Raw genomic sequence first — 25,383 nt, 5'->3', positions numbered from 1 at the left:
TTCATCCTATGTGCGCCGAATTTATGCATCTATAAAAACCCCAAACGCCATCCGGGTATCATTTCGGATATTGTCCCAAAGTATGAATATCAGTGCCTTCCATTTCTACCACCTTGTGAGCCAGTCTGTGCCAGCTGCCGCAGCCTGTTCCTCTCGTCCTGCTCTGCGAGTACACGCGCGGTGATGCCGGCAGCCATGGGATTATTGATACCGCTTATCCTGGCATCTGCTTTTTTTGCCTTTTTATTTCCAGCTGTCGCGCTTTCGTCACCGTTGCCTCCATTTTCTTGGGAAATATCGCCACCTTTACGCTTCTTCTTCTTTTCAGATTTTTCTTTCTTCAGAGAATGGCACAGCCCCCTCGATTTGAGGTCCTCCATCCTCTCCACTAGTCGCGCCAGGTCTTTCTCGGTCGTGGGCAGGATCGCGACAACGTTTGCGCGCTCAAACGGCTCGCTGCATTCGGGACAGAGGTCTTCCTTGATTTCAGTAATGGCGACTTCGGCAAAGGCATGCCCACACGGTACGATATAGACCGATCGCGTCGCCGGGCCTAGTTCCTTTGATGAGACTGGGCAAATCCACTTGTCGCCGCGGTTCAGAAACTTGAGCCGCACGATGTCGCGGAGAGAACGAATTGTTGTCGGAGCAGCGACGGGGTCGGCAACGTCTTGGTCCGGCATCAGGTGCTTCAAGATGGCCTCGTAGTTGTATAGCCGGCCGGACGCGTCCGAGACTGCCGTGTCCATGTCGAGTGGCGCATCGCTGAGCGCACAATGCGACCAGGCGTGGCCCAAGGATTCGAGAATGGTCGCTTTGAGTTCGGACACTGTCGGCGTTCGAGCAGCGTTCTTGACCAGCTCGCGGCGTTTGGGTATTGAGCCGCCGTCGTTACCCATGTCGATTAATTTGTCGTAGTGATGGGAAACGGTGATGTCTCGTTAAAAACGGCAATATTCTACGTTCATGGCAATCGTTGTACTGCGCTAGTGCGTCCAGACATCTGTGGTGGGTGGGACGGGCGTCGCACAGTGCCTAGACCTTGTCGGTGACCATTTTGCGGCAGTCTTCGTATGGGTAGCACAGTGACCAGCCATTTCGCACACTGTCCCGGGGCCAGCTCCCAATGTGACCCCAAGCAAGCTCGCGCACGAGGCGCATGGCATCGACATCCATCCTCCGCTACGCAAATTCCTTCTTCATTGTGTGACGTGGTTGTGGTTCAAGTACGCTACATGTTATTTGGCGCTTTTTAGCCAGTTTCTCACCCTCCTCGCGCAACTCCCGCACCATCTCCTTGCCCCAGCCACCAACGTCCGACGCCTCTAAGCTTGCTACGCGACCGCATGCTACCAAGTCTACGATTTTGCAGTTTCGCTATATCACTCATGTGCTCTAGCCTTGGTGGATGTGAGCACTCTTTGCCATGACGCAGCAACAACCTGCTGCCCTGGAGCAGCTCGACTACATCAGCCGGCAATTAAAATCGAGGTAAGCGGGCAACCACCAGACTAACTTGCGCATGCTTCTAACCACCTCAAACAGAGCGGGCGACGATGTACGCCGACGAGCGGCGTCGCAGTTGAAGAATCTCGTCAACCTATGCCACCGAGGTAAGCTTCGGAGCTTTCTTGCCCGAGGTCGCGACCCCGACTAACAAACTCGACGCAGACCTCAACCCAGAGCAATTCCAATCCTTCTGCAACACTGTCCATACCAGAATCACACAACTCATCACACATGGCGGTGACTCGGCCGAACGACTGGGGGGCATCTACGCCATAGATGCCCTCGTCGACGCGGATGGCGTTGATGCCACCATGAAATATACCCGATTTACCAATAGCTTGAAGACCATTCTGCGCGGCAAAGATATGAACCCGATGCGACCAGCTGCTGTTGCGCTCGGTAAACTCTGTCGTCCTGGAGGATTGCTCATTTCGGACCTGGTCGAATCCGAAGTAAATATGGCGTTTGAGTGGCTGCAGAACGACCGAGTCGAAGAGCGACGCTACAGTGCCGTTCTAGTGCTTCGAGAGCTCGCCATCAACGCCCCAACGCTGATGTATCAATACATCCAAACAGTCTTCGAACTGATATGGGTTGGCCTACGAGATCCTAGGCAGCAAATTCGAGAGGCATCAGCCGAGACCGTCAGCGCTTGTTTCCAGATCATCCGAGACCGAGACCAGGAAATGAAGCAAATTTTCATGGGGAAAATCTACAGCGAATGCAGACAGGGCTTCCGAGTCAATACGGTAGAGTATACACATGGCTCTTTGCTGGTGCTGAAAGAACTTCTTGAACAGGGCGGCATGTTTATGCAGGAACACTACCAAGAAGCTTGCGACATTGTGTTTCGACACAAGGATCATCGGGAGCCAACTATCCGAAATACAGTGGTGCTTCTGATACCCGATTTGGCCAGCTACTCACCGGCCGATTTTGCCCAATCGTGGCTGCACAAGTTCATGGTCTACCTCTCGGGGATGCTTAAGAAGGACAAGGAACGGAACGACGCTTTCCTCGCTATCGGAAATGTTGCCAATTCTGTCAAGAGCGCAATCGCACCATACCTCGATGGTGTGCTCATATACGTCAGAGAAGGGCTAAGCGCTCAGTCGCGCAAGCGAGGGTCTGTGGACCCCGTGTTTGGCTGCATCAGCCGTCTCGCTGTGGCCGTCGGCCAAACTTTGAGCAAATACATGGAGGCACTGCTTGATCCGATCTTTGCCTGTGAGCTCACGCCGAAGCTTACGCAGGCGCTGGTTGACATGGCCTTCTATATTCCTCCAGTCAAGCCCACCATTCAAGAGCGCCTTTTGGATATGCTGAGCGTTGTTCTTTGTGGTGAGCCTTTCAAGCAGCTCGGCGCTCCTCAGCCCAACACGCTCGCATCTGTCCCTGTTATTGCTAAAGACGGCAGAGACCCACAAGCATACGAACACCGCCGGGCTGAAGTCAAGCTCGCACTTAATACGCTGGGAAGCTTTGACTTCACAGGCCATATTCTTAATGAGTTTGTGCGGGACGTGGCAATCAAATACGTCGAAGACGAGGACCCAGAAATCAGGGAGGCTGCTGCACTTACTTGCTGTCAGCTCTACGTTCGCGACCCAATCGTTAACCAAACAAGCTATCATGCTCTCCAAGTTGTTGGCGATGTAATCGACAAACTTCTGACCGTGGGTATCTCTGACCCAGAGCCGAGTATTCGGGAGATTGTGCTCGGGGCCCTGGACGAACGATTCGATCGCCACCTTGCCAAAGCTGAAAATATCCGCATCCTCTTCTTCGCTCTGAATGACGAGGCTTTTGCTATCAGAGAGGTCGCCGTTTCCATCATCGGCCGACTAGCCAGATACAACCCGGCATACGTCATTCCCTCGCTTCGCAAAACCCTCATTCAGATGCTAACGGAACTTGAATTTTCGGATGTGGCACGTAGCAAGGAAGAAAGTGCTAAATTACTACGTCTGCTTGTCCAGAATGCGCAGTCGCTTATCAAGCCGTATGTCGAACCCATGATGTCAGTCCTTCTACCAAAAGCCAGCGATCCTAACGCGGCTGTCGCGGCTACGATCCTCAACGCAATCGGCGAGCTGGCGACGGTAGGCGGTGAAGACATGCTTCCGTACAAAGACCGCCTCATGCCTCTGATTCTGGAAGCCCTTCAAGACCAAAGCTCAAACCCGCGGCGAGAGGCTGCTCTTCACACGCTTGGGCAACTAGCTAGCAACTCTGGCTACGTTATTCAGCCATATCTCGAGTACCCCCAGCTGCTTGAGAACCTGCAGAGCATCATTCGCACGGAAGACCAGCGCGGGCCGATTCGTCAGGAGACTATTAAACTCATGGGAATTCTTGGTGCCCTCGACCCTTACAAGTGTCAACAGGCGGAAGAGCAACCCCTCGACACCCAGTCTCATGCGGAAACGGGTCCCATAACCGACATCTCATTGATGATGAGCGGATTGACCCCGTCAAACAAGGAGTATTTCCCGACTGTTGCAATCAATGCCCTGCTTCAGATTCTCAAGGATCATTCTCTTGCTCAGCATCACGCTGCTGTCATCGAAGCAATCATGAACATTTTCAGAACCCTTGGCCTTGAGTGCGTCTCGTTTTTGGACCGCATTATTCCAGCCTTTCTCCAAGTCATACGGTCATCGCCCTCAACGAGGTTGGAGTCGTACTTTAATCAGTTGGCAACGCTGGTCAGCATCGTACGACAGCACATTAGGAATTATCTCCCTGGCATCATTGAGATTCTGCAAGAATACTGGAACAAATCATCGTCACTACAGTCCACCATTCTTTCCCTCATCGAAGCCATCTCTCGCTCTCTGGAAGGCGAGTTCAAGATATTTCTCGCCGGCCTTTTACCAATGCTGCTTGGTGTGCTCGAGAAAGACACCAGCGTGAAGCGCGCCCCCTCCGAAAGAGTTTTGCATGCGTTCCTTGTTTTTGGAGCTAGTGCCGAGGAGTACATGCACCTCATCATCCCCGTCATCGTGCGTACATTTGAGAAGCCAATCCAGCCTGTCTTCCTCAGAAAACAGGCCATTGAGTCCATCGGCAAGATTTCCAAGCAGGTCAATCTCAACGACTATGCTGCCAAGATCATTCATCCTCTCACTCGCGTGCTTGATACCGGCGAACCAACGCTGCGAACTGCGGCATTGGATACAATGTGCGCCCTCATTCAGCAGCTGGGGAGGGACTATATCAACTTCATGGGGACTGTGAACAAAGTGGTCAATTTGCGACAAATCCAGCATGCCAACTATGAGCTCCTAGTAAGCAAGCTTCAAAAGGGCGATGCGCTCCCCCAAGATCTGAATACCGAGACACGCTACTTCGACCGTGGCCTTGAACCAGCCTTTGCGGATCTCGGCACCAAAAAACTAGAAATGAACGCGATACATCTGAAGTCTGCCTGGGATACTAAGGGCAAATCGACAAAGGATGACTGGCAAGAATGGGTGCGAAGGTTCAGCACAACTTTGTTATCGGAATCTCCAAATCATGCGCTTCGTGCTTGTGCGAGTCTGGCAAGCGGCTACCTCCCTCTGGCGCGAGAGCTTTTCAATTCTGCTTTCGTATCTTGCTGGAGTGAACTGTTTGAGCAGTTCCAGGAGGAACTCATCCAAAACATAGAGAGCGCCATCAAGTCTGAGAATGTTCCACCGGATCTGCTTGGCCTCCTATTGAATCTCGCGGAATTCATGGAGCATGATGACAAGGCGCTGCCAATTGACATTCGGGTTCTTGGCCGGGAGGCTGCGCGATGCCATGCTTACGCCAAGGCTCTCCACTACAAGGAACTCGAGTTCCTTCAAGACCAAAGCACCGGTGCAGTGGAGGCTTTGATCGTGATCAACAACCAATTACAACAGTCAGACGCTGCCATCGGCATCTTGCGTAAAGCTCAGCTCTATAAGGAAGGTATTCAGCTACGTGAGACCTGGTTCGAAAAGCTCGAGCGCTGGGAGGAGGCTCTTGCATTCTACAACAAGCGTGAAGCCGAAGTACCTGCAGAACAAGCTGTTCCTATTGACATTGTTATGGGCAAGATGAGATGTCTCCATGCGCTCGGCGAGTGGGATGCCCTCGCCACCCTGACTAGCAACACCTGGCAAAATTCGGCCCCCGAGGTGCAGCGTATGATTGCACCATTGGCAACTGCAGCAGCCTGGGGGCTTGGCAAATGGGACGCTATGGACAACTATCTGTCTTCACTGAAGCGCAACTCGCCAGACCGCTCCTTCTTTGGCGCCATTTTAGCTCTGCACAGGAACCAGTTCAAAGAAGCCATCTCCAATATTCAACAGGCTCGCGAGGGTCTGGACACTGAGCTTAGTGCCCTCGTCAGCGAATCTTACAACAGAGCCTATCCTGTTGTAGTCCGTGTTCAGATGCTTGCCGAGTTGGAAGAACTCATCGTGTACAAACAGTGCGACGACAAGAAGCGCGCGACGATGCGAAAGACTTGGGAAACTCGTCTCGAAGGCTGTCAGCGCAATGTTGATATCTGGCATCGCGTGCTTCGACTCCGTGCTCTGGTCATTACTCCCGCGGAGAACATGCGCATGTGGATCAAATTCGCCAATTTGTGTCGCAAGTCTGGCCGCATGGGTCTTGCAGAGAAGTCGCTGAAGCAGCTTATTGGGGTTGAAGCGCCTCTCGAGAATATGATTCCGTTCTGGAAGGAAGGCTCCTCGCTGCCCAAGAACGTTCCAGCGCAGGTTATATATGCGATGCTCAAGTTCCAATGGGAGACTGGCCTACAACCTAGCTCCAGCAGCGTGCCCCTGCGTCGCATATCGGAACGTACTCTATACTGCCTGCAGCGGTTCACCAACGAGACTGCTCACCGATTTGACATGACAAAGATGCATCTGTCGTCTCAGACCGGTACTGAACTTACCACTGCCGACTACGCATTCCAGAATCAGGTCGACTCGGCCATCATTACGCCGCAAACTCAGCGGGCGCTTATGGAACAAACTGTGCTGCTGGCGAAATGCTACCTCCGGCAGGGTGAATGGCTCATCGCGCTCAACAAGGATAACTGGCAGCATGACAAAATCGAAGAGATTCTCACCTCATATTCTCATGCCACGAAGTATAATCCACGCTGGTACAAGGCATGGCATGCTTGGGCGCTCGCAAACTTTGAGATTGTTCAAACTCTCACTGCTGGCGCCGAGGGCGAGCTCAGCCGGTCTGAATCTGCAGGCATCATTCTGCACGTTGTTCCTGCTATCCAAGGCTTCTTCAAGTCCATTGCGCTCTCTGCCGGCAGCTCACTTCAGGATACTCTGCGTCTGTTGACGCTCTGGTTCACACATGGCGGGCATCCGGATGTTCACGCAGCCGTCACGGAGGGCTTCGCAAATGTCAGCGTTGATACCTGGCTAGAGGCTCTCCCGCAGTTGATTGCACGCATCAACCAGCCAAACATGCGAGTGCAGCAGTCAGTGCACAATCTACTTGCAGACGTGGGCCGAGCACACCCTCAGGCCTTAGTCTATCCTCTCACAGTAGCCATGAAGTCTGTGCAGAGCACTCGCAGATCGCGCTCTGCAGCACAGATTATGGATAGCATGCGGCAACACAGCGCGAATCTGGTGGCTCAGGCTGACGTTGTCAGCCATGAGCTCATTCGGGTCGCAGTACTCTGGCATGAACAATGGCACGAGGGACTGGAAGAAGCGTCTCGGCTGTATTTCGGCGACCAAAATATCGAGGGCATGTTCCAGACCCTGGAGCCGCTTCATAGCTTGCTAGAACGCGGGCCAGAGACCCTGCGTGAGATCTCATTTGCGCAAGCATTCGGTCGCGACTTGAGAGAAGCGCGTGAATGGTGCCATCAATATGAGACCAGCAGGGATCTCAATGATCTGAACCAGGCCTGGGATCTCTACTACCAGGTCTTCCGCCGAATTTCCCGACAACTACCTCAGGTCACCACTCTGGACCTGACATACTGCTCGCCTAAGCTACTCAACGTCAAGAACCTAGACTTGGCTATCCCAGGCACATACCGTAGCGGGCAACTACCCGTGCGAATCCAAGCGTTCGAACCCACTCTGACAGTCATCAACTCGAAGCAGCGTCCTCGTAAGATCACTGCCAGTGGCACAGATGGGAACGCATACCCCTTTCTTCTCAAAGGCCACGAAGACATCCGACAAGACGAGCGCGTCATGCAGTTGTTCGGTCTCTGCAACACCCTGCTGGCCAGTGATGCAGAGTGCTTCAAGCGCCACCTCACCATTCTGCGTTTCCCAGCGATCCCGTTGTCGCAGAGCTCTGGCCTTATTGGGTGGAGATCCAACACTGATACCCTTCACGTCCTCATCCGGGAGTACCGCGAGAGCCGCAAGATTCTTCTTAACATTGAGCATCGAATTATGTTGCAGATGGCTCCTGATTATGATAATCTGACACTTATGCAAAAAGTAGAGGTCTTTGGCTATGCTTTGGATAATACAACTGGCCAGGATCTCTACCGTGTGTTGTGGCTGAAATCCAAGTCATCTGAGGCTTGGCTCGAGCGGCGCACCAACTACACCCGATCTCTGGGTGTCATGTCGATGGTTGGGTATATTCTGGGTCTAGGCGACCGTCATCCTTCCAATCTTATGCTTGATCGCCTCAACGGGCACATCTTCCATATTGATTTCGGCGACTGTTTCGAGGTTGCAATGAAACGGGAAAAGTACCCCGAGCGGGTGCCATTCCGTCTGACTCGCATGCTTACCTACGCAATGGAAGTAAGCAATATCGAGGGAAGCTTCCGAATTACATGCGAACATGTTATGCGCATTCTAAGAGACAACAAGGAGAGTGTCATGGCGGTCTTGGAGGCTGTAAGTAATCCGATGAGCCACGGCAATGTCTATACTAACCTGGTCACAGTTCATCCACGATCCTTTACTCACTTGGCGTCTAACAAACACGGCCTCGCCCGCCGGACCAAACTTCCGTACGGAGCGAGATGCGGCACTCATCGGTCTAAACGCCGGTGGCAGAGCACGCCGAGCGTCCATTTTGGACGCCGACATTGCACCGTCGGAACTCATGGCCAATGGCAATGCCGTCGGGCCGCTGGCCACTCGTCCCAGAGCCAGAACCAACAGTGGAACCGAACCCGACGGCGCGAATGGCGCCGCTCAAGACACGGAGACGCAGAATGCCAGGGCTGTCGAGGTCCTGGACCGCGTCGTGCAGAAGCTTAATGGCCGCGACTTCAAGGAGAATGAGGAGCTCGACGTTGTGAACCAAGTAAACAAACTCATCATTGAAGCGACGAAGCTGGAAAATCTCTGTCAGCACTATATAGGGTGGTGCAGTTTCTGGTAGGCTTGCTCATGAGCTTTATGTTTAAAGGCGTCCGGAGCATGGCCCCGAGTACGCTCCGCTTTCATGTGGAATGGGATGTATTGAGGGTTATTTCTTTTTTACTTGAGCGCTTGATCGCGCCGAAGTTTGCGCGCTTTTTTGTTTCTGTGTTGGTTTTCATCTCTGATTTGTAGGATTTGTAGCTTCAGCGTTCTGTATGCAGCTCGATGGATTTTGGTATGGATAGTTTTGCATTAATACACGAGATGTCATAAGTCATGAGTGTAGGGACAACTACGTGATCAAAGAAGTCTCTTGCTGTGCGAGCCTTGCCGTTTCACGACGATCCAACACCGATGGAGTGAGCTCCGTACACCTATAGAAAATATTGAATTCAACCAAGTTTCAGTTTCAACATCGGAGTGAGTCCATTATAGCTTTCTCAATCTGATCAGGCTAATGTCTTCCATTCCACGCTCGCAAGTCTAAGCAGGACAAGGCAGTGAAACACAGCGGCGGGCTCTACGGCAGCCTTGCACCTAATAATAGTATTCACATGATTTAAAGTATTCATTTTCCACTCTCGTGCTCATCATCAGCCAGGGGAATCGAGTTCCCGTCCAGGAATGGCACGAGTGTACAAGACTGCTGGGAGGGCGTTGGGCGTCCAAGTCCTGCACAATCTGAACCAGTTGTTATCGTAGAGGCTTCTAGGAAAGCAGAAAAAAACATGTTGACAAAGGAAAATCTAGCAAAGAAAGAAAGAATTCCAAAAAGATTAAATAGATTCTCGAGAGAAACAGGATTTAATGTTTCGTGTAGTGCTTGGTTTAATGTAGTCACATCGGCGTTTACAAGTTGGTAGTGTCCAACAACATCAACCCTCGCTAGCCAGCTCTAAGCGATAAGGGCAAGTCATAGCATAAATTAAACTGCAAGAGCCAGTAATCATAATGTTCCGACACGTTAAAAATAGGGATTACTTCCCTTTACGTCGAAGAAATGTTCAAATCACGATAAAGTGTCACGTGACGCTATCGGGAGTTAAGCATACTCAGATGAGGCCATCGCAAACGGATAACTTCAAACACCCGAATTGCAAGCACAGACGAAATGTCCTTTCCGGCCAAATCAAAAGACGTCTGCTCCGGTTGTCGTGCCAGAAAGAAAAAATGCAATGTCAGTGTACAGCATCGCTCTCTGGAGGAGAACTGCGCTCACAATAATCGTAGGGTACACGGCCAGCATGCACTCCTTGTCTGAAGCGTGGCGGCATTTGCGTATACACGCCGCCGCCCACCAACGTGCAGCTAACGTTTGCCGGAGATGGCTGGTTCGCCGCGGAGGACCTGGATGCGGTGCTGACAGATGTGCCCGGCTGGCCAGCGTCCGGCCTCGCGTCCGGCCAGCTTCCCGGCAACGCGAGCGTGCCCCCCGTGGCTTTTACAGAGGCGCCTTCGTGGTTTGAGCTTGGTCCTGATATCGTACCAATGACGGAGACAATTCAAGGGCTGCCTACACCGGAGAATGCGAGCCCCAAATCAGACTCGGAGCCGGCCGTCCCGTCTTTGGACGTGATCCTTGACCTAGTCGACGTCTTTTTCGAACGATTCTACCCCAACCTCCCCATCCTGCACAAACGCCAACTGGTCTCGCGCCTACAAGCCTGCGGCGCCGACGGCATCTCGCCCGCTCTTCTCTTCGCCGTCTTGACCGTCGCCGCGAGCGGCCACCCCAGCGCGCCGATCCGGGCCAACCAGACGCACTGGCGCAGCCTCGCCCGCGACGCCCTCCGCAAGTCGCTGCCGACCGAGGAGCAGCCCCTGCAGACGCTGCAGGCCGCGGTGCTGCTCGTCTTTGCCGCGCTGCAGCAGGGCGACTACCCGGTGACGTGGATGCTGCTCGGCGAGGCGTGGCGCAAGGCCGCCGTCATTGGCTACCACCAGGTCGACGCGCGCGACAACGAGACGCTGGTGCAGTACCTCGGCTCCGTCCGCGGCCTGGACGGGCCCGTCCAGCGCGAGGAGTGCCGCCGCGTGGTCTGGGCCTTTTTCATCCTCGACCGCGGCCTGTGCTACCCGATCGGCATGGTGCACGCCGTGGACGAGCGCTGCCTCGTGGTCCACTTCCCCATGAGCGAAGACTGCTTCCAGGGGCTGCTCGCGGAGCAGACCGCCGTAGATGGGCCGGCATTGATGTACACGAATGACTTGGACCGCCTGATTGCGCGTGTGCGGGAGCACGGAAGACACGCTGGCGCGTGCACAATGCTGCACTACGTTCTTCTGGCGTATGTGCTGCTGGGCCGTGTCACGGAGCAAGTATACATGCAGGACGCAGACGAGGAGAGGCCGGCCGCGCTGGACGCGCTCATTGAGCAATTGGTGCAGATCCGCCTGCTCCTGCCCGGCTGCGCGTCGGATGTATCCCTGGCCAAGCCCGGCGACGTGCCGTACGTCGTGTGGCTGTCAGCCGTGCTGAGCGTCAGCACAATCTTCCTGCACCACCGAGCCCTGCGCTGCGACGACGATGCCGCAGTCGTGGCCGCGCAGTGGCCGCACGCCGTGCGCGCGGCGCGCAACACGGTGCAGCTGCTCCGCGACGCGAGCCGCGCGGGCCCGGCGTCGTCGTTTATGCTCGCGCACACCACGGCGGCGCTGTTTGTGAGCACGCGCGTGCTCATCATGGAGTATCTGTGTCCCGGCGCCGGCCACCACCACCACCAGCCGTCGGCGGACGCGAGGCGGGACACGGCGCTGCGGTCGGATCTCCAGGTGCTGGCGGCGTTTAGCATGCAGGCGCACAGTTCGCTGGGCCTGATGGGGAAAAGGTTCCTCATCGGGTTCAAGTTCCACATTCGCATGCGCGAGGAGGACGTTCGCGCGGGCAAAGACTACGGCGCCAGGGGCCTGCTGAAGCGCTGCGGCGACTGGGCTGTCGCAGACGACGGCCAAGGCATCGTGATTCCAGAGTGACTAAATGTGTTTGAATATTGCCTACATTTATCGTGGTCTATTACTAGTTGAACTCGGACACCTCTTGCCTCGCGGCGACGTTGCGGCCCCCGCTCGACTCAATCACCGCCGCCGTGATGAACGAGTCCTTCATCAGGTACAGGTACGCCTCTGCAATCTCCTCCGGTCGTCCCACCGTGCCCGTAATGGTGTCCTTGGCAAACAGCGCCAGCATATCCGGGTCGTCCCCCAGCAGGCCGGTGCGCACGGCGCCCGCCTGCACCACGTTGACGCGCATCGGCGCCAAGTCGACGGCGAGGCCGCGCGCGTAGCCTTCCATGGCGGCGGCGAGGCCTGTGACCAGGGCCATGCCTGGCGCCGGGCGCGCCGCCAGGCTGCCGCCCGTCAGCGTGTACGACGTCTTGTTCGAGCGGGCCGTGTAGCGCGGCAGCAGCTTGGCGAGCAGCAGCGCGCCGATGACGCGCACGTGGAAGCCGGCGAGGATGCCGTCGGCCGTCGCCGCGGAGAGCGGCGTCTGCGGCAGCGCGTCGCCGGCGGTGAAGACGACGTGGTTGAGCGGCTTGGTCCCGTCGTCGGTGGCCCAGTCGAGCAGCGCGGTCAGGTTGCGCTCGGTGGCGGCCGGGTCGCCGAGGTCGCAGGCGCGGCCGTAGGCGAGCGGCTCGCGCCGGACGACACCGGCGTGGGCGTGGAGCTGGGCGAGGGCGGCGTCTACTTTTGCAGGGCTGGAGCTGCTGATGTAGACGGTGGCGCCGCTTTCCAGGGCGGCCTCAGCGACGGCGTAGCCGATGCCAGAGCTACCGCCGAGGACGAGGACGCGGGTGCCCTCGAGCTTGTTGTACTTGGACATTGTTGGATTGTGTAGTGGGCTAATGGGATGTCGGGATGGAAACGTTTTTGAGATGGTGAGTTGGATCTTGGGAAAAGCAGGAGCAGTCGTTGTATTTATGGTCACTTACACGGCTGTCTCGTCTGTCTGAGCGGCGACGGGCGGCGCTTTCTAGGACTAGCGGCGCCGCTCGGGACCCACTGTCGCCGCCGTCCAACAAGCGAGCGGAGATGCGGCGGCGGAGTTGATTAATTCAGACGATAACGAGGTACGGAGTTACGAACACAAAGCCGGACCGTCACTTTGAAACATGAATATGTTCTTGTCAGGATGATTGGTATTGAGAGGCATAGGGCACAACGACAAGCGGATGGGCGAAGAACCGCGTTACACGGATGGTGAGGCTGTGGCGGGTGATGACAGAGTATTCGTGGATCGTCCGGGCTCGTCCCGGCGAATCAAGTGTTGGACTCTATTTCGGTTGGGCAGTTCCTGTGCTCTTTCCGACCTTGCGCTGCCCCGCACAAGCTCCGTGGTGTTCATGTTGCGCAGGTCATGCATGATGCTGCGCCACGGCCCAGCCACACTTGGGCTCGCCCGCAGGCAACCAACCTCGCCTCCACCAGAACCCAACTCATTCACATTTCTTCAATTCTGCCCCGATTTCTGTTTAGAAAGGCATCTTCGTTCAGACGGTCAAATTTTGTGTCTCTCATCTCATCGTCGCGTTTTTTTTTTAATTCAGCGACTTCTACCGCTGCAAATGAGATAGCCTACAGCCACAGGTGGTTGGGACGGGCTTTCCCCCTCCAAACCCGACGCACGCACGCTACCGTTCCGCTGTGTGCACCCGCCGTATTTCATGCCGTTTGTCGCAAACACGCCCGAGTCGCTGCTCGCGCGCTCCGACTCCAAGAACCCCAAGTCTACATGTCGCGGCATCACCTCGGCTGGCCGTCCGTGCCGCCGGCCGCTGAGCGCGCGCCCCGACGCAGGCAGACCCCGCCTGACCGCCTTCTCCGACGACGACCCTGCGGAGGAGAACTTCTACTGCTGGCAGCACAAGGAGCAGGCGAGCCGCTCGGCACGCTCTAGCCCGGGGCCAAAGGGGGGAGCGGTGCCGACGATTCGCGAGGAACGCACCAGCCTCGACACGCTGGCCGACCGGCTCGGCTTGGTGGACATTGGCGACAAGCACACCACCGCTGGCAGGCCTGCAAGGAAGCCGCTTGGTAGACGCGAGGACGCCACCATCTATCCACCGGGATATCAGGGGAAACCGGGGCGACCCCCTAGGCCGCAGCAGCACAAAAGGGAGAAGAAGAAGACGAGCCAGCTCCAATTTTGCTGCTGCTTTAGCATTCCGATTCAGCAGGTCGACCATGAGCCAGCAGAAAAGCCAAAGCCAGCAAGACCCTCAAATCAGCCATACCAGCAGGAGCCGATGCCGACCTATCAGCCGCAGCGACCATCCCCAGCAGCATACTCGAATCGCCCTCGACCACCCTCGTATCAGCCGCCTTTGCCGTCACCTGCCAAAAGCTACAGGTCAGAGACCTCCATCACAGCGCAACTAAAGACCGTCATACCCGACTCAGTCGATGCCGCTACGGCAGCCTTGCTCATGGCCGAGCTCGTGCGGCCCGTCGCCGAATCCGACGAGCCCGGCTACATCTACATGTTCTGGCTCGTGCAGGACTCGGATGCCAGCGACCAGCAGCACCAACGGGCTCCCGTCGAAGCCGCACGGTCGCTGCTCGCCCCTCCGCCGCCATCCACCGCGCGCGGCCGCCGCGCCAGCGACGCCGTCTCCCGCTACGCCTCGCAGTCGCACCGCGACGGCCGGCCGGGCAAACAAACGATGCTGCTCAAGATTGGCCGCGCCGCCAACGTGCAGCGGCGGATGAACCAGTGGCAGCGCCAGTGCGGGTACGACGTCGAGGTCCTGCGGTACTACCCGTACACGTCCTCGTCCACGCCGACGCCGTCCCCAGGCCGTCCTCGGCGTGGGAGCGGCGACACGCCCCCGGCGCCGGCGGCAGGCATGATGACGCCGCACGCCAAGCGTGTGGAGCGGCTGGTGCATATTGAGCTCACCGGCATGGGGCTCCGGGCGGAAAGGGAGACGTGCAAGGCCTGCGGTAGGGATCACAGGGAGTGGTTCGAGGTGGGCACGACGAGAGAGGATGCTCGAAAGGTGGACGAGGTGATTCGGAGGTGGGTGGAGTGGGATTGTCGGGATGAGTGAGCATGGAAATCTGGCGGAAAAGCCACAGACGAGATTGGCATCTTGGCAGCAGCTCGAAATATGCAAGCGTCAGCTGTTCTCACCGGCAGATGAAACAGACTCCAGGCCCTCCATGTTGGAAGAAGCCATGAATAGATACTGTCACTTTGTTTGTACCAGGTCGTGCGATTGCGCCTACCAGATATCGCCCTGGGGCTTGGTGCCGGGTGAGCCTGCCCGGCAAACTCCCACACCCTTATTTTTCCAAAATTTCAGATTCTGCACGATTCATGCAAAACGGCAAAGACATACATGACACATAAACAGAAACAAGGCTAGACCAGTTACCCCGGAAGTGAATGTCTCTAGATCGTTCGGCTTCCATCCGAACTTGGATTTGGGTGCTGATGAAGTCCCTCGCGTGACACCACAGCGAAGCAGGCCATCAACCAATGCTGCAAAAGGCGTAGCCTGATGGGCTGCGGAGTGATGATAAGAAAAAAAGATGTCGCGGGTGTTTTGACATCCGAATTTCTTTTGTGAGCTCCTTTTCGTCCCTATTACCCCACGGGTAATTTGTTTCACTCCACTGGCTGCGGCTAGCCGGCGCATTGCGTTCCCGATCTCGGTATCAAGGTAGAACGTGAGAATGGGACAGAAGAGGAATTGCACGCGAGAGAATCGCATCCAGGAAGAGTTGCGAATTCTTAATGCGTCTCCATACTTAGGACTGGGTGCCTCAGGACCAATTGGCCCGTGGGAAATCTAGTGCGAGGTTGCCGCTTGTAGTCAGAATTGCAAAGCAGAACTGGTGAAAAGTACAAGGCATTCCCTCCGTGGGTCCCCAATGCCCTTGCGAATTGCCCGAATTGCCTGCCCTTGTTTTGGTACGATACAACGTTCCTTTCGGAGCCACTGCCCGGATATTATGAGCAAAGCAGAATGTTCAGGGTGGATGATGCCCCCCGCCATTCACTCGACGCCACCAAAGCCATCCCTTTCTGTTGGCTGGCGGGCACGCGGGTTGGCGGGCCTAGTTGGAGGTGGCCGCCCCAAAAACGCCTCGTGACTGGTGATCTTGATCTCGCTTTGTATTAGCCCGAGAGCGACAATTGGGCTACTCCAACAGCTAAAAATGGCCCTTGATAAACGACGTTCCATCGTGCGCCTGGACTTTGGTCGTCCAGGGTTCCGGGTGAGAAAAATTCTCTAAAATGGTCGAGAAACCTGTTGTAAAGGGCTCTTTGCGATTTGCAACGATGATGGCGTCTGGCTCCGTCGGGGTTTACATATGAGACACTATTTCCAGTGGCTTGATGGGCGCGCCAGCCAGCTCCGCCACCGAAAAGCACATACCGGCTGATAGCCTCGTATGCTGAGAGGACACTATGAACCGCCTCTCCGAGTGCACCAGCGTTTGTCGAGCAAAGTTTCGTGCGGGGTCCTGCGCCGACCAGCATCTGTCATTTGTTTGGTGCGGATATGTAATAAGGCTTGCAGGCAAGTAGGGCATTGGCCCGGAGCAAAGTTGCATCCATCGGACCTACTGTGGATATGTGGCTGGACAGGATCCGTGAAGGACACAACGGCGGGCCGGGTGCGGCGGTGGTGTGTTTGATTATTACCAGCCTCGGAAGTCAAGCGGCACAATTGAAGCCGGAGGGAAGCACCTGAGCAGCTTGTGGGTCCAGACTGGTGCTGATAACAGGGCCAGTTATTATTGGAACGTCTCTGTGGTCGGTGGCGGATGAAATGTGTCATGGTACAAGTGAAGGGAATCGCATATAGTCTTTAGATCAGTACGTGGAAGGGCCTGCGTAATAATGAGCACGGGGGTCGCCGTCCCGGAGGCGACAAGTAAAACATGGCATGCTGTCTTGCGAGAAATCCGGGGTAGAGAGTCAATTTCGGCTGCAGTCCACAATTCGTACTTACCAATAGTTAAGTGATTCAGGGTCTGTTGGTAGCACTTTTATAAGTTAGCCGGAGCCTTGTCTGAAGCCTAAACGCTGGATCATAATGGCTGTATGTGTCCTTGGTGCCATGACAGCCCAACTTTCTTCTGCTAGTCGGCCACTTGAGCTTGAAATGACCTGTATATGACCAGTCCCGTCAGCATCCTCTCTTGGTTCTGGCGAACCGGAGCCGAAACAACAGTTTTCTGCCAAGACGGGCCCGGGCGTAGCTGGCGAAAAAGAAAACGCCGTCGTCCCAACCCAGCTTGACGCGGTGGCTTACGCCATGGTGGAGAGCGATGGCCGATGTGGTGGGTTTTTCTCTCGCGATACAAACATTGAGGGTTTGATGAAAGCCAAGCAGGCTCTGGCGAAAAGCAGGAAATCTTCAAGGTAAATGAAAAAGGCTTCTTCTACAAGTCCCTTTGGCGAGTTCGTAGAGCCGCTAGGGGTTCGGACCACGTTTTTGGGCAAGTCTCCTCCCCCGCAGCGACGATCACCAGATGATCCGCAACAGTTGAGGTAACAAACAAAGGAGTCGGCATTCCAGCAGGGGCCGCAGGCCAGACACCAGTGTATGCAATATGTGGAAACAAACAGCCGGGCAACTCTGGAGAGCGCCTCTGACGCTATCCCAAGCGTACAGGTTCAATGCGCCGTTGCTGTCTCCTTGTCGTTCTGGCTGCTCAAACGGCCTAATTCTCGGCGGCATGCACTCCACGTCGTGAGCATTTCGGCTCGTCGATCGCTCCCTCCCCCTCCTTGTGGCTTGCCACGCCCCCCGGTCGCCGCAAAAGTTGTCCAATGCTGAGAACGGCCCCCAAGCTTTGGCTAGGCCTTGCTTTTCCAGCGCCCGGTGAACTGCATGTGTGGAACAGACAGGCGACGGGCATGCTTGCAGTTTTCGGTGAGAATACGGCGCGGGCCTGTCGTACAAAGGTGTCACCAGGTTCTCGAGAGCGCCGTCGTTTACACAGCGCTGACACTCGGGCTTCCATGGTGTCCGTGAAAATCTTGCTCGAGAATGGGCTCGTTAGCATCGTACATGTTTCAAGAGCTCAAGTACCAGTAAACTTGATGCAATCTCCCGCTTCGAGGCCGAGGAATAATGGCGGCTGATAATAACCTTGGACAGTTATGTATGTGTGGGAGGAGGATTCTAATTTTGGTGGAGTCGCAACAGAAAAAAGGCTGAGAGGGGTCGCATACTCGCCAAAACAACAATACCACAGCTACGAGCTACCGAAAGCATCAACAAGCGTCGACCGGCCGGCTTTGTTGTCACCTCAATAGTCTAATGACATCTATCATTAATAAAAGCCAGGCTGGCTAGTTGTCTTTGGCTTTGGCCCGACACCACCACACCACCACCACCACACTAACATACACCGTCCCACACCATCTCGACACTCCCAAATGCACCCATCACCCCAGAGTCGGCTTAAACCTGTGCTAGGCTCGGCCATTCATGGATCCCCTGCTCCAGCTGCCCGCGCGCGTCTTTTCCAAATGGAAGCTAGATGTCGTCAAGCACCAGTAGGTGTGGCTAGCCTCACGCACCATTGGGAACCGCCCCCCCGGTCGTCGTCGTCCGCGTGAGAGTCTATTCGCTGATCGCCTGCTCTCGACCCCTGTCTCTTTTTACTTACCTGCTATGCTATAAAAGAGCGCCCGCTTCCCACCCCTCTTCCTAGACCAAGCTTCGTGCCTTGGCTTTCTCCCCTCGTCGCATGTTGTTGACTCCTTGACGGACGCCGACAGCTTTCCCACTCGAGTGAAACCTCGTACCTCCAGGCGAGGCTGGCTAGTTCTCCATCATGCCCATTGGCAACCTGTACGTCATTGCAGGCGTCTCCGTCGTCGGAGGCGCCCTGTTCGGCTTTGATATCTCGTCCATGTCGGCCCAGCTCGGCGAGCAATCCTACAACTGCTACTTCAACGACGGCCCCAAGGGCCCTCCCTTTACGCAGGAACCATGCAGCGGTCCCAGACCGCTCACCCAGGGCGGTATTGTTGCCTCGATGGCTGCTGGCTCCTGGCTCGGCGCCCTCATCTCAGGTATTCTTTCTGATCGCCTCGGCCGTAAAAAGTCCATCATGATTGGCGCTGTTATTTGGTAGGCCCATGCTCCTAATCAAGTACACAAAAGACCGCCTAACACATTGCTAGGGTTATCGGCTCTATTCTTTGCTCGGCTTCTCAGAACCAGGGCATGCTCATTTTCGGCCGTATCGTCAATGGTCTCTCTGTCGGTATCGAGTCTGCGCAGGTCCCCGTCTACATTGCCGAGATCTCGCCCCCCTCCAAGCGTGGGCGCTTCATTGGTTTCCAGCAATGGGCCATTACCTGGGGCATTCTCATCATGTACTACATCTCCTACGGCTGCGCCCAGATTGGCAAGAATGAGTGGAACGACCATACTACCGCCAACTGGCGTGTCCCATGGGCGCTTCAGATGATCCCCGCCATCTTCCTCTTCTTCATGATGATGCCACTCCCGGAATCCCCCCGCTGGCTTGCGCGCAAGGACCGCTGGGAGGAGTGCCACAGCGTTCTCACCCTCGTCCACGGCCAGGGCGATCCCAACCACCCCTTTGTCTCGTACGAACTGCAGGACATCAAAGACATGTGCGAGTTTGAGCGCCGCCACGCCAATGTGACCTACCTCGATCTCTTCAAGCCACAGATGCTCAACCGAACCGTCATTGGCCTTTTTACCCAGATTTGGTCTCAGCTTTGCGGCATGAACGTCATGATGTACTACATTACCTACATTTTCGAAATGGCGGGGTACGTCGGCAACGCCAACCTGCTCGCCTCCTCCATTCAGTACATTATCAATGTCTTCATGACTGTCCCTGCGCTGCTCTGGGCAGACAGATGGGGTCGCCGCAAGACCATGCTCGTCGGTTCCACCCTCATGGGCCTCTGGATGTTTATGAATGCTGGCCTGCTGGCGACGCACGCCGAGATTATCCCCAAAGCTGACCGTAAGCAAGATGTCCTGTCGATGAGGGTCTCTGGTGCCCCCGCCAAGGTTCTCATTGCCGGAACCTATCTCTTCGTCGCTTCGTTTGCTCCCACCTGGGGTCCCGCTTCGTGGACTTATCCCCCTGAGCTGTTCCCCCTCCGTCTTCGCAGCAAGGGCGTTGCTCTGTCCACTTCTGGGAACTGGGCTTTCAACACTGCGCTCGGCCTTTTCACGCCTCCCGCTTTTGCCAACATTGCGTGGAAGGCCTACATTGTCTTTGCCGTCTTCAACGTGGCTGCTTTCGTTCACGTATACTTTACCTTTCCCGAAACGGCCGGCAAGACCCTTGAAGAAACTGAGGCCATGTTTGAGGACCCCAAGGGTATTCCGTACATGGGCACGCCGGCCTGGAAGACTCATGCTGTCACTAGCGCCATGCGCAGGGCTGAACACGGTGACATTGAGGCTGCGGCCAAGATTTCAGAGATTGAGAAGCCGCGTACCCCTCCGATTGAACAACACGAAGTTATCCCTAATAAGCAGTAAACGTATTCTTTCCACGTTTAGGTCGGAGAAGCTGCTCATGTCCGACGCTGTCTGTCATTTGCCATCTTGGGCGACAGTTCTGTGGGTGGAGTCATTTAAATGAAATTTATAGTGCTTTTCTACAACGATACCAATTGAGAATGATTTTCAACCATATTTGTACAATAAGCAGTGGATGCGAAATCAGAGGAGCTCTTAACTTGAGCATTTATCCGAACATAGCCTACTAATTAGCCGTCGGCTTTCGTCTAGATGGTCCAGGCCGTAACAGAGGCGCAGACACCTATCAAGTGGCGGCACCCACAACTCTTTGGAGACTAATTATGAAGCTGATGGCAAGTCCCCGGTTGGAAAAATGATTTACCTTGACACAGGTATGGATAGCTGACGACAAGTGCCCTAAACCCGAACCCCAGAGGAATATTGTTAGAACACGTAGTAGTATGGACCCAGGTGGGCGAAGAGGTCATGAGTGGCGGCGCTTACAACCTTGTACTGCTCCAACCTGTTTTATGGGGTGCTGCAGCCGACTACACGAACACCTGTGAATTTGGAGGGAAAATTAAAAATGATAAATTTTCTAAGCGAATTGAAGGGCATGGAAGGAAAGGTAGGTCTGCTGCAACTCTGTTGTAAGAACTAGAAGACATCGACCCTGAGCCTCACTTGCCTTACCCTCCGTAGCAATACTCCAGATGGTAAACTCGAAGCTCATATTACCCTCCAGAATTTCCATATTCTGCCTCGTAAACTCCCGTTTTAACAACCCGGCAAAGTAACTAACCAAGTGAAACATTTCGCCGCATACTTACTGGCAATGTCATTCATCTGCCTCAGTCCCTCGCAGTCTGCGTTTGGCCCGTCGACTGGCGCCGGTGCGCTGCTCTTTCGCTGACCTTCTTGCAGGAGATGAAAGCAGGCCCAGAACGCGCACTGAGACTGTCAACGCCGCCATTTTGGCCGGACTGTCTGGCCTTGCCGCTCCCAGTCCGCCGCACCCTGACCTACCACGACGAGGACGACGACATGCCGCCGATATGGCAGCTCGCGACGTCCATCTAGTGGCAGCCGCGGCTACTACGACGACAGCGAGGGGTCGTCGACGAGGTGGGCGGTCTGGTCAAGCCCGTGATGGGTGTTCTCGGGGTATTGTGGGTGATATGTTCAAGCTAGAAGGCCGGGGCGTGGGGGAAAGCAAACCATAGCAGCACGAACTGGCAGTTGCAGACGCTTTCTGAGGGTGTCGTCAGTGCAATTGTTCATCGTTGCCATGCACTTGGGGAGTCTGCTGTGATGTAAGCTTCATATTTGATAGTGGTGTGCAAAGCTGCCAAGCCCTTGGCGGGTGCGTTGGCATATTTTTGTAACCCTAATGAATTCCAACTTGATTTTCGGGTATGAATTGTGTGTGATTTTAGCTGGGGTTGATGCTCGTGAGGGCGATGGTTGTACGACACAAGCTGTGGTTGTTTTGCGCAGCGATGGTGAGGCGGCGACACCCACTCAAGCACCATGTCGGCGTTGTCGGCATCTTGTTTCTGCTTATCTTTTTGGAAGATAGTATGTAAGAGCAGAGAAGAAAGGGGAAATTTTTTAGTGATCATGTGTCGTCCAATGTACTCCAAGCCTCGACGCCTGCGTGGCGCAACTCTTGTGACCAGGCTGCGGGAATGGGGGAATGAGTGGTTGGATGGGTAGCATCGGACCTTGACACTGACCATCCGCCCTGAATGTGTTACTAATTAGGCCGAGCTGTACCTGATGCATCTGGCGTTTGGCTGCAGGGCCGGTCACGGCGATTGGGGCGACGGAAATACCGACAGACATTCAACGTGGCTCCAGCCGTTTGTCTTTTGTCCGTGATTCGATGCTAGTTATGCTCGGCCAGAGTCGGGCACAGCAGCCTGGATGTCTCGTTACCCGATGGTGATTAAGGCATCAGCATCAGCGAACGCCACCGTAACACGGCCGACGGGTCGGCATCGTTTGTGACTAATAAACCCAGAGGCTAGGTAGGTTAAACCCGGTGCCTAAAGAGCTGAACTGACCAAAATGCCTTTTCCATCACCACAAACACAATAGATGCGATAAAAGGCGTCAGCAACTTGATCGCTATCTTGTGGCTGCCTGCCCCGTTTTTGTCCGTGGTCGGCCTTCTTTTCCTCCCTCAACATCATCATCTGCGTCCTCTTAATTGATTTTCCCACATTCTTCCATCTCACTCGCTGTCTTGCTTCCTTACATTCTTTTCCTTTCTTTTTTGCCTTTGCTTTGCCCAGCGTCACTGCCAAAGAGTCCTTTGTACGACACCATCTGCCTGCGACACCCGCAACCTTGGCGCCGACTCGCTGCTGTTTCACCATTGCAGCCTCAGCCAGCCAATCGAACTCGAGCAGCCTGACTCTCTCAAGCGCTACCTCTTTTATATTTTACGACCCCAAAACCCATCGATCAGAAACCATCATCCAGCGCGACATTGCTTTTTTTTTTTCAAGACGCCCAATTCACCACTTATCCACATACCTGTGCCCCCCGTCGTGTCGCCCCGTGCGTTCGCCCTCGCCCACCTCCTCCCCTGGTCCCGCCCATTCTTCCTCCTCTCAAGGCGCACTTTCGCACCTTGAATTTGGAGGCGGCGCTCCCTTTGCGCCGGCTATGACGAATTATTCAACCATCACAAATGCACAGCTCTCGAATACAGACGCTAGCGACATGTCGAGGTACGATATTCTTCTTTTCTCGGCTTTCCCATGTCCATTCTCGTTGGAGATTGGAAAACGGCCGCCATCCCAGTGACCCCCCGGATCCGGTTGGCCACGTTGAAGCTAATTCTGGCGGTTATCGCGACAGCAGACACCGACGACGCGGCGGTAAAGATGCCGGTTACGCGGGCAAGGCTTCGCGCGCCAGCAGCGTCGTCAACCTCCTCAATACCAGTATGATATCTTCTCTTTTCTTGCCTTCCTCCCCCGCTGCCCGGAGCCCACCGCCTCCCCAGCTCGCATCGTCGCTAACCCTCCCTCGCCATGCAACAGTCGTAGGAGCTGGCACCCTCACAATGCCCTTTGTGCTTTCGCACATGGGTATCATGCTTGGTGTCGTCCTCATCCTCTGGTCCGCCTTCACCTCGGCCTTCGGCCTCTATCTCCAATCGCGATGCGCCCGATACCTCGACCGCGGCACCGCCTCCTTCTTCGCCCTCTCCCAGCTCACCTATCCCAACGCCGCCGTCATCTTCGACCTCGCCATCGCCATCAAGTGCTTCGGCGTTGGCGTCTCCTACATGATCATCATTGGCGACCTGATGCCCGGCGTCATGCAGGGCCTCACAAACCACACCGACAACTTTCCCTACCTCGTCAACCGCCATTTCTGGATCACCGCCTTTATGCTCCTCGTCATCCCCCTCAGCTTCCTGCGCCGCCTCGACTCGCTCAAATACACTAGCATTGTCGCCCTCGTCTCCATAGGCTACTTGATTGTCCTCGTCGTTTACCACTTTGCTGCTGATGTCCACGCCGACCCCGGCGACATTCGCGTCATTGAATGGGCCGGTGCCGTCCAGACCTTAAGTACCTTGCCCGTTGTCGTCTTTGCTTATACATGCCATCAAAACGTAATAACCGACCTTCACTACCCGTCCATTATCCTCACGCTAACACGCTCCAGATGTTCTCCATCCTCAACGAACTTGGCGACAACACACCTGGCAGCGTGGTTGCCGTTGTGGGCAGCAGCATTGGCTCTGCTGGCTTCATCTACTTGCTCGTCGCCATTACTGGCTACATTACTTTCGGCAACTCGGTAGTTGGAAACATCATCATGATGTGTAAGCCTGTTCTGCAAAACCCCCTCTCCGGTCACTGCTAATCTGTCCAGATGCTACTGGCGTTGCCTCCACCATTGGCAAGGCAGCCATTGTCATCCTCGTCCTCTTCTCGATACCGCTCCAGGTCCACCCCTGCCGCGCCTCTCTCGATGCCGTCCTTGGCTGGCGCCCCAATCGCTCGCAAAATAACAACGGTCGTCCCAGCTCCCCGGTGCCGACCGCCAACCGCGGCGACCATGGCAGCACCGCCCCGATGTCGGATATGCGATTCGCCCTCCTCACCACTATCATTCTTACCTGCGCATACGCTACCGCTCTTTCCGTTAGTAGTCTGGACCGCATGCTCGCCTTTGTCGGCAGCACTGGATCCACTTCGATCAGCTTTATCCTGCCCGGCCTGTTTTACTACAAGATTAGCGACCCCGAAAGCATCCACCACCAGCGTCTACTCAAGGAAGACGATGACCTCGAAGACTCAACTTCAGATGTTGAGGAGTCGGCGGCCCTGGCGCAGAACCCCGCCGCGCCTGGTCCTTCAGGCCCTCGAGGAGTCTGGCGCTGGCGCAAGAAGTGGCGCTGGGACCTTGAACACATTGACCACGAGGTTATCCGTAAGGCCGCCTTGGTCTTGGCCATATACGGCGTTGTCGTCATGGCCGTCTGTTTAATAATGAACCTCTTTTTCACCACATCGCATTAGAGCGGGTCTTTTGGGAGAGTTCGCTAACGAGGAACATGGTTGTTTGGGCAAGTTGAAACGTGTACAGAAAAGATTTTTGGCTCCGGCCACTGTTTTACATTATGGGGTTTTGCAAACGCAGACCTGGGAATAAGGGTCGATTAGTGCCGTCTCTTTTGCATTGGGTTGGTTACTTTTTCCTCGCGCGGAATTTACGACTTGATTTGGGTACATGTACAAATTCGTACTTTTGAACAGCGCCATTGGCATAATTGCAGCGAGCGCAGTAGAGCAGAATATAGCCGTTTGATTGCAGATGGTATGGCTCAAAAAACTTTGTCCACTTCACAACCAGACGGCAATCCATGGACGTGTAGTTAAGTTGTATTTGGAATGTATATGCCTAGGTATTTTTTTATACAGAGGCAGCATTTATCCTCTATGTTTTGTACATGTTTTGTCTCTCCAGAGTTCCCAACGCCAGTGTGAAAAAGAATATGCTCGTCGCAGGTAGTGATACAAGAA

The 25,383-nt window shown here is 55.1% G+C and overlaps 7 protein-coding genes across 7 annotated transcripts; 5 read left to right on the top strand and 2 right to left on the bottom strand.

The window, feature by feature from the left end:
• Positions 1-89: 89 nt before the first annotated feature.
• Positions 90-899, bottom strand: CCM_04901 (DUF602 domain-containing protein; the record flags this gene model as incomplete). The annotated part of the gene is made up of 1 exon (XM_006670047.1): positions 90-899. One exon carries the CDS (start codon positions 897-899, stop codon positions 90-92), a length of 810 nt encoding a protein of 269 aa, XP_006670110.1.
• Positions 900-1,426: 527 nt separating this feature from the next.
• CCM_04900 (phosphatidylinositol 3-kinase tor2) lies at positions 1,427-8,871 on the top strand (the record flags this gene model as incomplete). The annotated part of the gene is made up of 5 exons (XM_006670046.1): positions 1,427-1,491; positions 1,546-1,613; positions 1,672-5,844; positions 5,908-8,378; positions 8,428-8,871. The coding sequence occupies 5 exons, from the start codon at positions 1,427-1,429 to the stop codon at positions 8,869-8,871; spliced, it is 7,221 nt and encodes a 2,406-aa protein (XP_006670109.1).
• Positions 8,872-9,963: 1,092 nt separating this feature from the next.
• On the top strand, positions 9,964-11,825 carry CCM_04899 (MFS transporter, putative; the record flags this gene model as incomplete). The annotated part of the gene is made up of 2 exons (XM_006670045.1): positions 9,964-10,029; positions 10,083-11,825. 2 exons carry the CDS (start codon positions 9,964-9,966, stop codon positions 11,823-11,825), a joined length of 1,809 nt encoding a protein of 602 aa, XP_006670108.1.
• Positions 11,826-11,868: 43 nt separating this feature from the next.
• Positions 11,869-12,672, bottom strand: CCM_04898 (short-chain dehydrogenase; the record flags this gene model as incomplete). Its single annotated transcript, XM_006670044.1, has 1 exon — positions 11,869-12,672. One exon carries the CDS (start codon positions 12,670-12,672, stop codon positions 11,869-11,871), a length of 804 nt encoding a protein of 267 aa, XP_006670107.1.
• A 541-nt stretch (positions 12,673-13,213) lies between these two features.
• Positions 13,214-14,899, top strand: CCM_04897 (uncharacterized protein; the record flags this gene model as incomplete). The annotated part of the gene is made up of 2 exons (XM_006670043.1): positions 13,214-13,346; positions 13,431-14,899. 2 exons carry the CDS (start codon positions 13,214-13,216, stop codon positions 14,897-14,899), a joined length of 1,602 nt encoding a protein of 533 aa, XP_006670106.1.
• Positions 14,900-18,650: 3,751 nt separating this feature from the next.
• CCM_04896 (sugar transporter, putative) lies at positions 18,651-20,350 on the top strand (the record flags this gene model as incomplete). The annotated part of the gene is made up of 2 exons (XM_006670042.1): positions 18,651-18,949; positions 19,003-20,350. The coding sequence occupies 2 exons, from the start codon at positions 18,651-18,653 to the stop codon at positions 20,348-20,350; spliced, it is 1,647 nt and encodes a 548-aa protein (XP_006670105.1).
• A 1,923-nt stretch (positions 20,351-22,273) lies between these two features.
• On the top strand, positions 22,274-25,012 carry CCM_04895 (amino acid transporter, putative; the record flags this gene model as incomplete). Its single annotated transcript, XM_006670041.1, has 7 exons — positions 22,274-22,325; positions 22,725-23,070; positions 23,144-23,286; positions 23,386-23,966; positions 24,020-24,179; positions 24,230-24,837; positions 25,001-25,012. 7 exons carry the CDS (start codon positions 22,274-22,276, stop codon positions 25,010-25,012), a joined length of 1,902 nt encoding a protein of 633 aa, XP_006670104.1.
• Positions 25,013-25,383: the final 371 nt, after the last annotated feature.

The sequence above is a fragment of the Cordyceps militaris genome (assembly GCF_000225605.1).
Source record: "Cordyceps militaris CM01 unplaced genomic scaffold CCM_S00003, whole genome shotgun sequence".
In the NCBI taxonomy this organism is placed as follows: Eukaryota; Fungi; Ascomycota; class Sordariomycetes; order Hypocreales; family Cordycipitaceae; genus Cordyceps; species Cordyceps militaris.
The sequence above is the reverse complement of the archived record's forward strand: the minus strand, read 5'-3'. Positions and strand labels throughout refer to the sequence as shown.